Here is a 17,054-nt window from a genome sequence, read left to right on the forward strand (position 1 = left end):
ATTGAAAGAAACTGTAAATTCCTGGCAGGACTTTTTATAAATTTTATAAATATAATATTCCATTTTTAGTAATAATAATATACAATAATAACAATGTTATTGCTATTGTTATTATTAAAGCAATTATTTTAAGGATAATAATAATATATATAAGATATATCATTATATAATGTATGTATATATAATTAAGCATTTTATTATTATTTTATCAATGCGTGCATCATCTACTTATTTTAATAATAAAATAATAATAACAATTGTTAGTATTGTTTTGAATATTAATATTGTTATTGCAAACTGAACATTACCAAATATAATTACTAATTAACTCCACAGTACATTATTACTGATTGTGGTGTTGGGTTTTATATGTGAAGTGGATTATGTATTGTTTGTATGTGTTGAGACTTACTGCTGCAGAACAACTTTACCTGAAGGGGCACAATAAAGCTAAACAAACAAACAAATACTACTACTACTACTACTGTGATTGATGTGCTTACTGTTAACTATTATTATTATTATTATAAATAAAAAAAATATTTTATAATTCTGATAATAATAATTAGCTGACAAAATGTATCATTAATCACAACAATAATAGTAATAATATTAATTATAATTAGGATTATTATTGTTGTTTTGCATCATAATAATTATTAATACTAGAATAATAATAATAAATTGTTACACATAAATAAGTTACATTTAGTCCTGGTCTTCACCATAAGATGCAGGGGCTTTATGGGATGCTGTGCTCTTTCACCAGGTCTGTTTATGGGTTCCTGTGGAGAAAAGACCATCCGTTTCCGTCCCTCGTTGATCTTCAAGGAGTTCCATGTCCATCAGCTCCTGAACATCCTGAACGACGTCCTGGCTGAGCATAAATAGAGTTCTGGCTGCCAGGTCGGCCTTGATTACGGAGCATATAGGGGTCCAAGCCCACTCAAGGGTTTATAGCAGCCTGTCACAATTAATTGGTCACTCTCTCTCTCTCTCTTTTCATTCACTCTCTTCCTGTCATTACTAATTAAGAAGGATAGAAATCTGTTTTCTATCTCTTTTTATTTAGCTGACAGATTTCGCCCCGTCACCATGTTTCTCGTCTTTTACTGAGGTTTGACATATTGAAGATCTGAAGGAGTTTGCTGGAATGATCCCACTCAAATTTCATATGTATGAAATAAATGCATGTGTGAAAGACAAATTGTGGAAGCAGCGTTGGCCTCATTGCATTCTGGGGCACTAGAGAAAGCCAATGGAAAGCTGGAATAAGTGAAAGCGCAGAGAACTGTAGAGCCTCTATTTCCATTTTAATAAGATGACTGTTGAGATGAAAACCTTCAGCAATCAACGAGTTCCTTTACTGAGGTGGCTGCTTTACTGTGTCATTGCTCAGTCACAAAGAACCATTGTCTGAGACACGAACCCTCTCATTTGAATCCCGGTGAGATATATGAGCGCAATGTTTCCAGCACAAACATTTTAAAGCACAACATGGTGTGGTAATGTGAGGGCTGAGGTTTTCTATTAACAGGGTGAATGAAAGGCTGTAAATCTGTATTTTTCAAATCCACCTAACAATAGAAATCTGTCAGGAAGCCTGTTTGAAAAGCACAAGCTTGAGGCTGCTCCTCTGCTCAGGTGAACATGATCCCCTCGTGTTTCTCATTGCAGGCCGTGCAAGAAAAGGTATATTGTTTTGCTGGATAACAACTACAAGGTCATCTTCACTTAATGGTCATCATAGCCTGTAAACCTTTATGATCTTTGGGGTGATTCTCCTCTTCCAGTTGCTCCGGGCCGACAGAGTAAACGTCCCTTCAGCTTGATTAAAACAAACCGTCTTTTCCTTTTTAAAAACAATTAAACCCCAGTATGTACTTACTGTAGTGAGATTATGCAATGCTCATTGTGTAAGTTTTGTTTGTGAACACTAAAATGTTTCCTGCCACATCAGAATCAAGTTCTTTATTTAACTGACATTAACGCATTAAATATTAAAAATAATATACGAAATCAAACCCTCTCTAACACAGTGTTACTCTTTCGTGATATTGTGTCCCAGTGTAATGTAGAAATGTAATTCATGTTGTTTTGTATGCCTTTAAACGTTTCTTTTAATGTTGTGAGCAGGCAGCGTCCCGAGTTGTGAAAGCTGTATCTGTCTGTACTCGGCAAAGTCAGTATTTAATTGAGAAATGTGTATTATTGATACAGACAATAACAATTATATAAAAAAAGAAGATGTTTACAGTTATGAGTAGTACAAATAGAAAGAAATTGATGTAGTTTCTACATAAAATCTAAATGTTGTCTGAGGCTATAAAATAAATCTGACATTGATTCATCTTTTATTGTTCTTGATTGTCTTCGAACCAAAATGACCAAGAAACACATGCATATGAGAAATAATCAAAATGATATATTTTCACAATGTAGACATACAAAGACAACTTTCTTTTCAGTGAATAAAATGTGGAAATCTACATATCTTAGCGATTTAGATATGCGTTAAGGCTTATTGTTAAGATTTTGCAGTCAGTTCTTAAAAGTATTCACAGATGGCTAGTGTAAGTATTCCAGATTATTAACCCCAAACACAATATTAGAGAATTTTAAACAAACTCCCCTTCTGAGCCCAAAAAAAAGAAAGGGGGAAAAACAGATGCAGTATTGTGGCGTCACGTTACATAGCACTTAAAGGCATTCGATCATTCATTGAGCCCTGTTCCCATCCCCCCCAAACCTCCAGAAAAGGAACAGAAACCCATTTTAACATCACTATCACACAGTTCGGAGTTAAGAGAGGATATCTCAGGATTCAACCACCGCTCCAGACCAGGTCTCATGCTTCGTGCCTGGTGCTAAATGAGTGATGGTCACCTCCACGGCCTGGATCTTCTCATGTTTGGGTGGAATAGAGCAGATCTTGTAGCTAACTTCATCTCCTTCCATAGGCACATATTCACCATCGATGCTGTGGGAAGAATGGAGATCATTAGCAAAACATTAGATGTGTTTCCTTGATGGATTTAGTCAAAGGTGTTTAAAAGTGGAAAACCCTGCTAATTATTGTATACAGATATTTTTGAAGAAGCAGTTTGACATTTCCAAATCAAAAATGCCATGAAAACATCTGCTGAACGTAACATCTGACAAGAAACATTCTGGACCAAAAGCTCTAAAATGACATTTCAGATGCAAGTCCACACAAAGAAAATGGATCCCATTTTTAAGTAATTTTTATTTTTTTACTTTTCTCAATCTCTGACATTATTTTCTTGATGTTATAACCAAGGCAAAAAAAAAAAAAAAAAAATATATATATATATATATATATATATATATATATATATATATATATATATATATATATATATATATATATATATATATATATATATATATATATATATATATATATATATATATATATATATATATATATATATATATATATATAAAGAATTTTTATTAATATTAACTAATTCTGGTTTTTAATTATAGAATTAAAGCATGTGTGTGTATATTTTTTTCTGCTGAATATTCTGTTAATTATACATTTGAAAATACATCAAAGAAATACATGATGCAAACGTGTGACGTTTTCTCAAAAGTTACCTCACAGAATTTAATGTAGTTAAAGAACACTAATAAATCTAGAATTAAGCAAATATCCAAAAAGAGTACAAACGCTCATCTGCAGGTTTCCAACATTCTGTAAAAAAAAAAAAATGTAATGTGCTGAATGTTTGACAAGAGGGCAGCTGGCAAGTCTATCCATTTTTCCACTGGTCAAACACACTTGATCTGAGAAAAGCCAGTGACTGCTCTTATCTCTCCTATACAAGTGTTTAACTGAGCCTTGACCCCAAAACCTCACACACACACTCCACAAGTTTCTATTTCCAGAAGCCTCTCCTTCACGATCAGCTCAAATCCATCTACAAATAGACTGGTAGCACCAACATTTATGATGTCTGATTAGAAATGCATATTGATAATTATTTGTGTTTGCATCTGCTCCACTGATAATACGTGATGCGTGTGATTCCGAGTTAACTGGGTTTGTTGTGGAATGTGCGTTGGCTTGGATGTAGGAGCATGAAATCTTGCTGAAGGTTCAAGATGTTTCTCCAGTGAACTCACTCGGATATGTGCACAAAGATGTCATTGCCTCCGTCCGATGGTATGATGAAACCATGTCCTTTAGAACGTGAAAAGCACTTGCAGACCCCAGTGAAGGCCGGCCCCTCGGCTGCTCGCGCTGCACTGTAGTGGTAGAGAGGAAAACACATGATTCAACATTCTAGATATGGATGAATTTAACAGAAACGTGCCTAGGTCACAATCCGAAAAAAAAGGGATATTAGGATAAATAAAAATGTTTTTAAACATGATGTGTGTTCACCAAGGCTACATTTATTTGATTAAAATTTATTACAATTTAAAAACATTTATTTTAATATGTAGTTGAATTTTCAGCATCATTACTCCAGTCTTCAGTGTCACATGATCCTCATTCTCGTATGATGACTTGGCGCTCAAATATTATCAATTGCTATTTGTTCAATGATTAATAATGGTTCTTCTTATCAATGTTGAAACTGTTTTTTTTTTTTTTCTATTTTTTGTGGAAATAATACATTGTTTTCAGGATTCTCTGATGAATAGAAATTTCAGAGTAGCATTTATTTGAAACAAATCTTTCATAACATTATAAATGTTACAAATACAGTCTCTTATGTTCAATTCAATGCATCCTTGCTACATAAAAGTATTGATTTATATGTTTTTCCCTTCTCTTACTGGACCCAAACTTTTAAATAGTAGGGTACCGTGGCTTTCACAAAATTAAGCAGCACACCTGTTTTTATTGATAGCAAAATAAAATCTTCAGCAGCAAATCAGCATATTAGAATGATTTCTGAAGGATCATGTGACACTGAAAACTGGAGTGCTGACAATTCAGCTTTGATTTTACTAAAAAAAAAATAGATTTGAAAAACGCACCAAAGTGACTGAGAAAAACTAAAACCTAAAAGTTATTTTACATTGTAATAATATTTGTACAAAATGACTGTTTTGACCAATTATACACAAACACATGAAGATATGACATGGAAGGGGACAGCAGTGGGTGGTTGTGGCTGTACTCACGCTGAGCATGTGCGGTTGCGGCGGGTGGGCAGGGGGCTGGGAATCAGGTAGCCCCTCATGGGGGAGGGCGATCGGTCTCTTTGGCGGCAGGTGGGCAGACGCAGAGAGCTGGGGGAAACTGGAGAAACAGGAGACAGCGGGGACAGAGGAGGGGTGGTGGACTTCACAGGAGATGATGCGTCTGAGGACATGTTAACGGTGGGACACTCAAAGGATACTGGGAAGACAGAAACGGTGAGGAGCTTGAGTGTTTAGGACCGAAATTGGTTCTCCAGTAGGATTTCCTTAAAATACAAACATGACATTTGTCTGGTTGTGTACATGAACCAATGTACATGTACTAGGCAGTGTAAAACGGATTGTAGACCAGCGATGTCTCAATAAACCAACGGTAATGATGATAACTGTAATATTTAAAAATTTAAATACTGATATCATGTTAATACTACACATACAGTAGTATTGTGAATAATCCATTGGCAATAACAATCTAGTTGATGCTGCAGCATAATAGGTGTCAGTCCTACATCTTAACTCCGACTGCCACCCATCATAAAACAGAAAAAAAAAAAAAGAGACTAGGCAGTGTGTAGCTTCTACTGCTGCAAAGAATCACGTCAGAGGAAAAACAAGACACTACCCACATAAAAAAAAAAAAAAAAATGGAGCTCACCAGTGTGGGGACTTTTTTAGATTCTGAAAAAAACAAAAAAACAAATCTACAGGAAGTGTCAGGCTATTTTTGTACACTTTTATATGGCTAAGGTCACAAACGCTGTCTCTGGCTTCCTACACATTACAGTAGTGTGATTCACTCCGTTAACACAAATAAAAGATTTAAACAATATTGGCTCCTAGTAGGTTCAGTAGTTTAACTTTAATAGCAATGAATGTTCTTTTCATTGCAATTAAAATGAAATAACTGAAGATAGACATAGATGCCTGAGAAAAATCAAATGACACAGAAACTTTTGCATCTGAATTCTTCATATACATGGATAGACAGACAGACTAGACTGACAGACAGAAAGATCATTTGTATAAATATATATCTGGTGACTTTTCTCAGCAAATATATTGACATATACAATTATGTCTAATCAATTAATCAGCATATCATCCAATTAATTTGATTCCTATAATTTTACGAAGCAGCATTCAACATAAAAAAAAAAATTTTTACACTGAAAAAGCAATCACTGAGAAGCACTCATAAAAAAAGATACCTGATACCCATCCTTCTGAAACTTTTTCACTACTGTGAAACAATAAATAAATAAATAATGCAATTCCTCATACAGCTGGCTGTGACATTGACACAGATCTCAGGTAACTCAGTATCTCTAGTGTACACAGCAGTGGATGCAACACAGCCTGAGGGAGCCACTTGACAAACCCAACACCTCATGAGACTCAGATCAGCAATTAGTTACTTTACTACTGAAACATGAGACAAAGCCTGTTCTTTTTTCTCCTGCATCTAAATATACAACTATAACATTCTGTATCCAAGCTCTCTCTGCATCTCTCGCTTGCATATTGCGTTTAAATACAACTACTATAGATGTTAATTATTCATACAAAATTTTTATCAAACCGAATGTCAACCGTGCCCCTTGACTTTGTCTTTCAACATCCCTGATAACCACCAGCACTGAAACACAAGCCTCCAGTGGCCACAGGCTGCAGCTCCCATTTGCGACAGACAATAATGCGATCGTTCACTGTTGATGCTGCAGGCCACGTTTAGCCTTTGTTAGCCCTATCTGACCAATCCACCCTGTCCGGGAAGATAATACAAATTTGCTCTGGCTGGCAGAGCATTTGGTTAGGCCACTAGAGGTTCAATCCTCCTTGTCGAGCAGGACTTGGTTGTGGAATCTGTTAACTGATGCACTGGGGCACTGCATGTTAACATGAATGGGCCAGGAAGGGTCAAGTATCCCTTGTAATCACAGCAGGAAATGGCACCGAATGCATAATCGCACACCCTCCCCCCAACTGTCATTGCTCACCTCTGGGCCATCACAGCCCACACAAATCATAACAAGAACAGGGTGACCACAAAAAATGTTCCTTATGTGCAATAAAGCATATTAAATAATTTGATTATTTCAAAATCGCACCCAAGAAGTGGCAAAGCGGCTTTCCGGACACTCCCGGGCGGCTCTGCCATGGCAACACAGTACCAACGGCTCCCTCGAGAGATGCGAGATGAGAAAGGAACCCTTTGTACCTTCAGATGGATTACATCACTGCAATTATAGCTTTCTGCTGTCAGGCTCAGCATGCCCCATAAACAGAAAACGAGGCCAGTGAGTGTTTGCAAGCCAGGGCCAATTATACGGCGCAGATTGTGTGCTGAGGTACTGATGCATGGGTGAACATTCACTTCTGCTCTCATTTGTTCTACATGCACATCAGCAGAAGAGGACACAGGCTGTTCATCCCATCAGGAGGAAGAAACTTCCATCATATACAAAACGTACCATGGTTTTGGTATTCTGAACATAATGTAAATACCACAATATATGAATTTGGCAATCAACATATTTTGACAGTACATATTACAACACCATGGTATTACCGTCACTGTGCCATGATATTATCACAGTAATGTTGTAAGGAATTGTGTTCATATAAAGCAGACTCTTCAGCAGTGGTCTTCAACCTTTGCCACTCCACATGGAGTTTCCTATTACCAAAGACAATATTTGAGGGCCACCTAGCCAGGGTGTGATATTTCCCCTTGCACCCTGCTGAAATTAAAATACAGATACTAGGAAAAAATCTAAGGATGTTATTACAGTTCAAATAATTGAAATCTCTAGAATGTTTTTTTAACCAACACATTAAAGGAGATATTGAGGGGATTATTACTCCGCAATAAAAACTGTGCATGTTAAGTTCTTAATTTAAGAAATATGTCATGATCTTTACCTTTTATTATTATTATTATTGTTTAGTATTACTTTTTAAAAAGTAATTTAAAATAAGCAGTATTGTGTATAACTTGATTTTAAGCTTTTTTTGTATTTTTGGAATCATTAAAGGTAGGGTAGAAAACATTTTTTGTTATGCTGGTTGAAAGTCTCTTCATCTTTACCGTCACTTTTAACTGATTTAATGCATTCTTTCCAAATACAAGTATTCGTGTCTTACAAAACATCTTTCTGACACCAAACTTTTAAATCTATACTTGCATGATTTAAGCAATACACAGAGAAACTAGTTGGTAGACTATTTGTCCATCATTTCAAAGAACAGCTTTTAGACAATGGTCAACAGTGGGAGGAAGACACGAACTCAGGATGAGCGCACAGACCACACTGAGGTCAGCTATGGAATTTACTGGAATTTTCCATCAACTCCACCTCTAAAAAGAGTTTGCTGTTGAAAAGTCTGCCTGCGTAGGCAAATAACTGTCTGGCACTATCCATCCACAATAGGAGCACTAAGCCATATTGTGAACAGAGATCCTAAACTATGCCATGCCAGTATACAATATTATGTAGCACAACAGAACAGGTCACGTCTTGGTCAATAAGGACTTACTATAGCACAAGCGCTGCGCACTCAGAAAAACAGGGAATAAAACATGCAGCAGGGCCAGAACATGTACATTTGCATTTACATCACCGAACAGGAAATGTATGTCAAAGCAGCAATAATGAAACACTTTCGAGTACCGCCCACAACAACTAGTTTAACAAAATAAGGTTCTAAATAAATTACATTTCTGTGTTCATGCCACAATCTAACAAAAATGTTTTTACACTTTTTAAAAATAAATTTATCTTTGGTTATAAACTGTACAAAGATGTAACATATTGGAGTATGTTTTACAAGAAAATACTATTTTTCAGTTTTTCTACTTCAAAATGTCTTATTTAATACATTACTTGCCACTTATTTGTAATGAGTTGTGAAATTTACTAGTCATTTCTGAGTGAACGTTTTTTCCTCCGTGTATACGAACATCAATGGAACATTCCATTTCCTCATCTCTCATCATGCAACCTTTATTGGAAAGTTACATTGAATGTTCTCTGAAATGTTCTGAAACAAGAAGTAAAATTTTAAAAACGTTAAACAGAAAAGAGAAATGTTCCATGATGAATAATAACATTTTTGTGCTAACTAGGGATGCAACGATACCATTTTTTCAGAACCGATCCGATCCTGAAAATTCTGAGTATCTGCCGATACCGATCCAATCCGATACCAGCGCAGCTTTTTTTAAATCGATGTAGAATTTCTATACTTCTGTATGTCTGTGTGTGTGTTACTCTTTTGTGTTAAACAATCTACTACATGAATATACTTCATTTTAATGAAAAATAACAAATGAAAAAAATATGTAATCATAATCTATGACAAAAATACTATTATACACTTGGTTTATAATACAGCAAAAGATACTCTAGAAAAATCATGGGTGCACAATAATTTTATAAAACCTAGTGAAACATTTTTATTTACAAATAAAAGTGAATAAGTGTAGGACTAAATCTGGTGAAATTATACACATTGCTCTTTGAATTGTTGTAAAATACATTCATGAAAAAACAAGATTTATATATAAATATATAGGCTACTATAAAATTAAAAGACATTTCTTTTAAATCTATTGCACAGTAATGAAGGCAGCAACATATGATAGATAGGACAGAACAAGAAAGACTTAATAATCGTTCATTGCGCAAAAGTATTATAATAAGTAAGACTTCAATATAGAGCAGCAGAAAGCTTATGCGCATCCCGTGCGCAGAATGATGCGCTTGAAGGGACACGGAGTCACAGCGCACAGCGCTCTGAGTCCGCATAGAAACGTTCAAAGTACAAAGGGAAGAGATATTGATGCGTAGTGTATTAAATCTGTGCGTACGTTTATTAATCCTTTTCTTTTAACAGTTTTAAACCTCAGTAACTGTGCGCTCTTCAAGAGAGTTTGACTGTAGTAACCGAACGCGACACGCAGTTTGAATGCTGAATGGAGGATGACAGACAGCCGCGGCGGAGAGAAGACCTGAACTTGAATTTAAAGACTTAAATATTCATCTGTACCTCAGATTAAACTATGGAACAGCTTCAGAACACTTGAAATATAGTGCACAAAAACTTTATGGTGCTTTCTAATGTTTTTGTGCTTTCGTGGGGCTTAACAATAACACAATAGTATACGCACAATATCGGATTTGGATCGGTCTCGTCTGACCGATACCCGATCCGCAGAAAATGACCGTATCGGAGCCGATACCGATCCTGAGTATCGGATCGATGCATCCCTAGTGCTAACACTTTTAGAACATTAAAGACCAGTTATATTCGAATTAACATTCTATTAACATCACTTACTACTTACTTTGCCCAAGATTTGAGAACATTTCCTGTTAGCTGGGTAACGTTCTAGAGTTTTCAATTCAAATGTTTAGCATACTCTTTACATGAAGCATACAAATGATACAAAATAAATGAAGCATCCAAAGGCCGCAAACAAACTCTGTCTTCATGTACGCAGAACAACGACATTCCCTCCAGGCTTGATGGTTGGGACAAACAACCCCAGCAGAAAGATCACAAGTGGACGTCATCAGCAGACAGTTATGTATGGTATGTAACTGCTGATTTACTAATCTGCACCTGATCTAGAAACTGTAATAACAAGCAGCTCTGAAATCAACCTCATCTCTGGCCTTGACGTGACCAGGCTACTCACCAGGAACAGTGTGCTCTGGTACAAGCACTACTTGTTCCTCAACGAGGAAGTGTGGCGACCTTGGTGGCATCAACCACCTCCCCCTCTAGCACTCCACCTGTAGCCCGTGTTGGTGGGCGAAGCTTCTGTGAAGGTGGTGATTATAAACACGGCAGTGATGGAGAGATAAAGGGAATCTAAACGCTTTCCATCTGGATGGTGAGTTGCCAGGCTACAGAACAGCTGCAGGACATGTCCGGGAGAGGGACAATCTGACGCATCTGGAGGTGGGACAGTTGCGTGGGTTACAATCATCCTTTTGTTTGCACTCAAGGGCTGAAAGCACCTGAAGAGGTTCAGTTTGTAAAGTACACAGGAAGTGAGCAGCACCACTTTTATTGCCTTTTAACAATCCAATGAATGTACATTTCCAACAAAACGCGAGTTAAGAGATACACTTAACAAAACTGCACCACTTAATGGAATCAACAACAATCCTTATCACACCAGCACAGTAAAACTATCACGCCAACCTCAGCTGCATTCGTCTAATAACATGCCCACTCCTGCAGATATTTTCCCTGACGAAAACATGCTAAATGGATATAAACTGACGGATGAATATAATAAAGAGTTTGCATGCATCATAGCCTACAGGAAATGAAATAATGTGCCTAAAATGACAATGAATGACAAAATGACTGAAACCAGGTCCAGACACCATACATTTTCGTTTCTACACACAGTGACGGCACACTATTGAATCCGGCCCACAGTTTCAGGGTCTAAGAACAGCTCTGGCTCAGATCCTACTGCTACAACCTCAATATGTCTGAATACAGCGTGAATGAGAGAGTACAAGCAACTTGAGTCTTAAGCTTTACATGTAGCCTCTACCATTCAGTAATGTCCTTTCATTTTGCAGAATATACTTCAATGCCAGCAGCAGCAGTTACAGCAACATGTCATTTCCTGTTTTCGTAAAGCCATGTGCAAAAGACATATGAATTTGACCTGTTTGAACAAAACAAGCTCAAACATTTTTCATTGTTTATGCATGGAACAGAAAGACAATGGATACTTCTTGAAATCATCAAGTAAAACATGGTGCCTAGGAATCCAAGGGATCATTTTCCCTGAATAAACGGATAACTTCACTCAATGATTTACTCAATTTGTAGACTTTTTTTTTTTCTGCAATACAAACGTGTTCTGTATTCAGTCTTCGGCCCAGTGTTTCACTTTGTACGGCTTTGGCCAAGAATTTTCATTTCGGTGCATCCCTAATAAATAGGCTATGCAAATAAATAGAACAATTTAATACAACAAGCCCAACCATGAATCATTCAAATTTGATGTAGTAGTAGTCGGCGCCAATAGCCTCGTGGGCAGCCTACTGACATATTGTGCTCTGGGTGTCCCGAGTTTGAGTCCAGGCTCGAGGATCTTTCCTGATCCCGTCAACATCACCCTTCTCTCTCTCGCTTCCGGTCAACTAACTGTCCTATCATATAGGCAAAAATGACAGAAATAGATCTTACTGTACAGTTCAGTACAGTATGCTACGGTACGAAATTATGTCCGTTTCCATTGTCAGAAGTTGTGAATGGTACCAAAATAGCAAACTGTACCTTACCACAGTTTTGGTACCCTTTTTTTGGTTTTGGTTTTGGTACCTAGCACAGCAAAGGGTACCAAAAGGGTGAAGCTAAACTCACTGCAGGACGTTGATTGGTTTACTAGAATCGTCATTTTTGCGTGATAAAATGGGATAAAGCTTCTCCTTCACTCGTTCCGCTCTGCTGTACATGAGTGTTGGGCTTATTTACATCAGAGTGCACAAACACACACAAAAAATAAACAATGTATTTTATATTTTCACAGACAATAGCCCTCTCTCAATATGTGATCTTGACTGTTCTTGTGGACTTATGAAACATCATTGCCCAAAAACCCGAATAATTTTCAAAATATTACTGTTATTCTGTCATGAAATGTAGTTTTAAGAGTTTTCAGGTGAGAATGTAGTCGTTTAAAACACAAATCTGTGGTTTATTTATAAAGATAGCATATTTTCCAAATAGGCACTATACCGATTTTGGAGATCCACACGATCACCGGGCACTCAGTGCTCATGTATCCGCATAGAGCAGCCTTAGCTCGGCTAGTCCTTCTGACATTTGCTGCTGGCTCTAATGTCCCTGTAGTGATTAAACATTCGTTTTGGGTATATTTAACAGGCATTCGTGATCTAGTCTCAGCCTCAGATGTCACGCTCACGGACCGTTGTCTAAACGTCTGATACATATGGCACACTTTTCTGGAAACACTTCAGGAATGTCGAAGTCGTCATCTGACTGGTTGAATTAAACCGGATTTCCAGGAGACGCGAGTGTCGCATTTATTTTCGGTCTGCCGGGAAACAAAAATGCCGTGGCGCCAAACCCCCTCACGAAAGAAGAAATCCGTTGTGTTTACAAATGTGACGACGAACGCTTATCAGGTCAACTAAATGCTGGATTTTCAAAAGTATGTGAAATATTTAAAGTTCGCGGCATAGAATCTTTAAAATACATCCGAGAATTTCACATAACGTCTGTTATTGTGGCGACATTTTCCACACCCCGAAACGTGACGCTATGAACGAAACTAACTATGATTTGTTGTTTGACATGTCAGTCAAATGGCCTCATGGGCGGGCCTTTGCCAATGAAAGCTACGATACATTCCAGACCTTCAGCCGTCAGTCTGAAGGTCTGGCTACGCGAGACTATTCGTGGTCTCATGAATCTATTATTTGTTCCTGGTCATATCGTTTTGGCTGAGCACAAAGTTATGTTTAACTTTATATTTATTTTGAACTTTACCATAGTACAGCACTGATTTCGTAGCATACATTTGACTGAATTGTTTGCTTTTGCCTTTATTTCTCTTATATAAGCCTCTTATACTTATACTTTTATAATGGCTATTATTGTTCATTAAAACTGACATAAGAGAGGCAGAGTTCTGCTTATTTTCGCGCTTTATCAATCACTACTTTCTGGCATACACCATGCCTATCAAGTAAGGGTACTGTTACCGGTGGAAACGCAAGCTGGATCAGGGTGTTCGGTCCCGAACCTTAACGACCATACCGCTCAGTGGAAATGAGCCATTATATGACAGTGAAAAGGCTTGCATACTTAGTATGCATTTTTTGGATACTGGTTTTCAGTACAATATTTCAAGGCTGGTCATTTGGTTGTTTTTCCAGATATCTGGTAATTTCTATATATAGTACATCACAGATCAAGCAGCTGAAACATGCTGCATGGCTCTTCTTATCAGAACAGCTTTCATGATGAAGTTCTCTGATACGGAAGAACAAACAAAATGAAATAGAATTGCATGAAATAGCATGAACAGGCAGACTCCACCTGATACTAGGTTCAACCCACTTCGTCCTGGTTGGCTGAGGTTGGGATTGCACAATACGAAAAGATATGAAAGGCATAGGTCACACACATGGTGGTGGTTGCAAAATATGATCTTTGGAAGAGATGTATGTGACTGGTAGAGTTGAAAAGGCCAAATCTTTTCTGTCAAGAGGCTTTGAACTCTAATTTGCATCTCAATGGTATTCTCTGGCAGCAAAACCTCAAGGTGCTTTCTCTAAAAACAATTTACATAATTTGCCATTTCATTATGCTCTTCCTTATTGACTGAGCACAGTCTTGAATTTGAACAGCAGCAGATTGTGCTACTCTATGTAAACAGATGATCAGATACCCATCTTTAACTACATTAAAACATGCATGTGTCAGTTTTGGATTATGCTCTCCATTAACTCAATGGTTGGATTATACAGAGATATCCTCTTAAATCAATGTTTTCATACCAGGTCACACACACACACACACACACAAGGAAAATCCTGTTAATAAAACCAAGTGACAAGGGAACAAGGGAAGAGAGCACACTGCAGTATTTCTTCTAGTCAGATTCAGTACACTATGATGACCTCTAGTTGTCTGTATAAGGTCCCAGCGGGTTAAGCTGTCACTTTCCAAAATCCAATATCCCAACTGGAGAACTATCAGTTACGTAACTGAAAGCATGGCCCAGTGGTCTAGACACAGATAATTAACACAATGTGTTCTTTGGGTGAAGACACAAAATCATTTAAGACAAGAAATGTGTTATGATGCTATTGTTTTTCCTGTCTTTCAAAACAATTAAAAAAATGGATCAGCCCCCTCAAAATACAAAAACATCCCATCTGAGTGGCACCGTTTCACTGGGTTCCTTTAAGCTCTACGACTTCAGCATTGGGAAAAGTAGTGAACATCAGCCTGTATATATATATATAACCTCCAATGTAATCAGCCTTTTCCTTGTAGTTTACAGTATCATTTTGCTTTCTTAAATCAAGAATAATACACTAAATAACCATAAATTAGATAACCTAAGACAATGAATGATCCTTATGATGATGCCCTCCTGGGAATTTTGTATTTAAGAGTTGGGAAGATATAATTACGATGTCAGGTATCACTTTGGTCTGACCAAAATACTGATACAAAAAATAAAACAAGATTTTGGAAATCTATTTCTACATAATGATACATAAACAATTTGCATCAGGTGTGTTTATGCTTTGTGTTTTTATTAGGCTTTAACCTTAATCGTTATATAAGCTATTCTATCATAATTGTATTTTGTGTCTACTAGCTAGTTTTGTTGATAAGTTTAAAAAAACAATACTAATAATTTCAACAATTTTACCTTTGTATCTGCTATGTTTTCTAACTGACACACCCCAACTCTGAACTAAAAGAAAATCTAAAGTTTACGCACTCTCCAACTTTGTGGTGGCATTCATGTGCGTTCAACCTGATAATACAATCTTTCTGACATGACTTGAAGGTAACATTACTCATATTCATTCCAAACCTAGGTAATATGATTTACCGAATTGGAATCTGTGTTCCAGTGGGAAAAAAATAATTCCAGCTGAAACAAATTCTCTTTTTTTTTTTCTTTTTTTTTTTAAATCACACAATTAATGAATGTCACTGCAGACTGAGATTGTCAAAATCCAAAATAACACAAAATCTGCATACTGCATGAATTCATGAATTACTTCATTTACGGTACAATGTTCTTGAAGATTAAGTCTTCAACCCAATACTGATACACTTTTTTTTTTTTGTAGCGTTAAATCAAAAGCAGTAAAGAACACTCAGTTACGTTGTGATTTGTTCTGGTGAAGCAAAACTGAGACGGAGAGCACATCTCTAGAGAGGACCTGTTTTTCACACACAACTTCTGCAATACGTCAACATCTGCGCTTCAAGCCAATGAATTCAAAGGCAAATGTATCAGAATCATAGTCGCAGTCTACCACCAAAACACCTTCTTTACACCAAACACACATTTTTCCTGTATATTTCCTAGAATTGTGGCACGTTTACTTGTATTGTTACTTCGACGAGCTGCTCTTTGACCCCTCCCTTCACAAACTCAACTAGTCCCTCTGTGCATTAATTAAACCACTTTATTTCACTCATTTACTCAAACTTTCAACAATATCTCATATTGGAAAGCTTAAAAGTTACATATTCCTAAAGAAATGTACAACAGTAAAAGTAGAACGATGCCGATGGTCGTGCAAAGATGCAACAGATCTTTGCACGACCGCCAAAAGATAAATTAATCGATATTCAGCGTTTACACTGAGGTAAAAACACGATTTTAAACAGCGACCATGGCTCGATATAATTCATTTAATCTCTTGAATAATTCACTAACACGTAGAAGTGTATTTTCTTTCACTTTCGTAAAAAAAACAAGTCGCTCCCTGTGTCCGAATGAGCATACTATCCACCCTATATAGTATTTAAAATGACTACTATCACATATAATTTAGGATACTATGCACTTTGTTTGGATATAACATTTCAAAAAGAATCACAGCATCACTCACCGTTAGCAAATGCGTACGAGCCAAAGAAAACAACCGTAGACTGTTGGAGACGGTAAATAACCAAAAGTTGCTTGGCGTTTGCTGGTCTCTAGTCTCACTCTGAATGAGGGTCCAGAGGCGTGACTAAACCGAAGCCATCCAAAATTACATCATTAGATGACAATTACCGTAAAACTTCAAATATTCCGAGTTTGACATGTAAACAAAAAGTAACATAATACTACT

General features: G+C 36.8%; 2 protein-coding genes across 4 annotated transcripts in view; one reads left to right on the forward strand and one right to left on the reverse strand.

Annotated features, from left to right (window-relative positions):
* Positions 1 to 2,352, forward strand: part of abat (4-aminobutyrate aminotransferase) — a 35,374-nt gene extending 33,022 nt beyond the window's left edge. The window contains exon 16 of the mRNA XM_079376939.1: positions 770 to 2,352. Within this exon, the coding sequence (XP_079233065.1) occupies positions 770 to 891 (122 nt within the window). The 3' untranslated portion in view covers positions 892 to 2,352. The remainder of the gene's footprint in view (positions 1 to 769) is intronic.
* carhsp1 (calcium regulated heat stable protein 1) lies at positions 1,958 to 16,954 on the reverse strand. Of its 3 annotated transcripts, XM_079376953.1 has the most exons (5): positions 16,830 to 16,934; positions 5,837 to 5,859; positions 5,164 to 5,447; positions 4,153 to 4,275; positions 2,344 to 2,980 (listed from the first exon to the last, which is right to left on the reverse strand). In XM_079376953.1, the coding sequence occupies exons 3-5, from the start codon at positions 5,352 to 5,354 to the stop codon at positions 2,818 to 2,820; spliced, it is 477 nt and encodes a 158-aa protein (XP_079233079.1). In that variant the 5' UTR covers positions 5,355 to 5,447; positions 5,837 to 5,859; positions 16,830 to 16,934; the 3' UTR covers positions 2,344 to 2,817. The 3 variants fall into 3 exon arrangements, with proteins under 3 accessions (XP_079233077.1, XP_079233078.1, XP_079233079.1); XM_079376951.1 differs by lacking the exon at positions 5,837 to 5,859 and having other exon boundaries at positions 1,958 to 2,980; positions 5,164 to 5,380; positions 16,830 to 16,954; XM_079376952.1 differs by lacking the exon at positions 5,837 to 5,859 and having other exon boundaries at positions 1,958 to 2,980; positions 16,830 to 16,950.
* Between the last annotated feature and the right edge of the window lie 100 nt (positions 16,955 to 17,054).

The sequence above is a fragment of the Barbus barbus genome (genome assembly GCF_936440315.1).
Source record: "Barbus barbus genome assembly, chromosome: 3".
Lineage (NCBI taxonomy): Eukaryota > Metazoa > Chordata > Actinopteri > Cypriniformes > Cyprinidae > Barbus > Barbus barbus.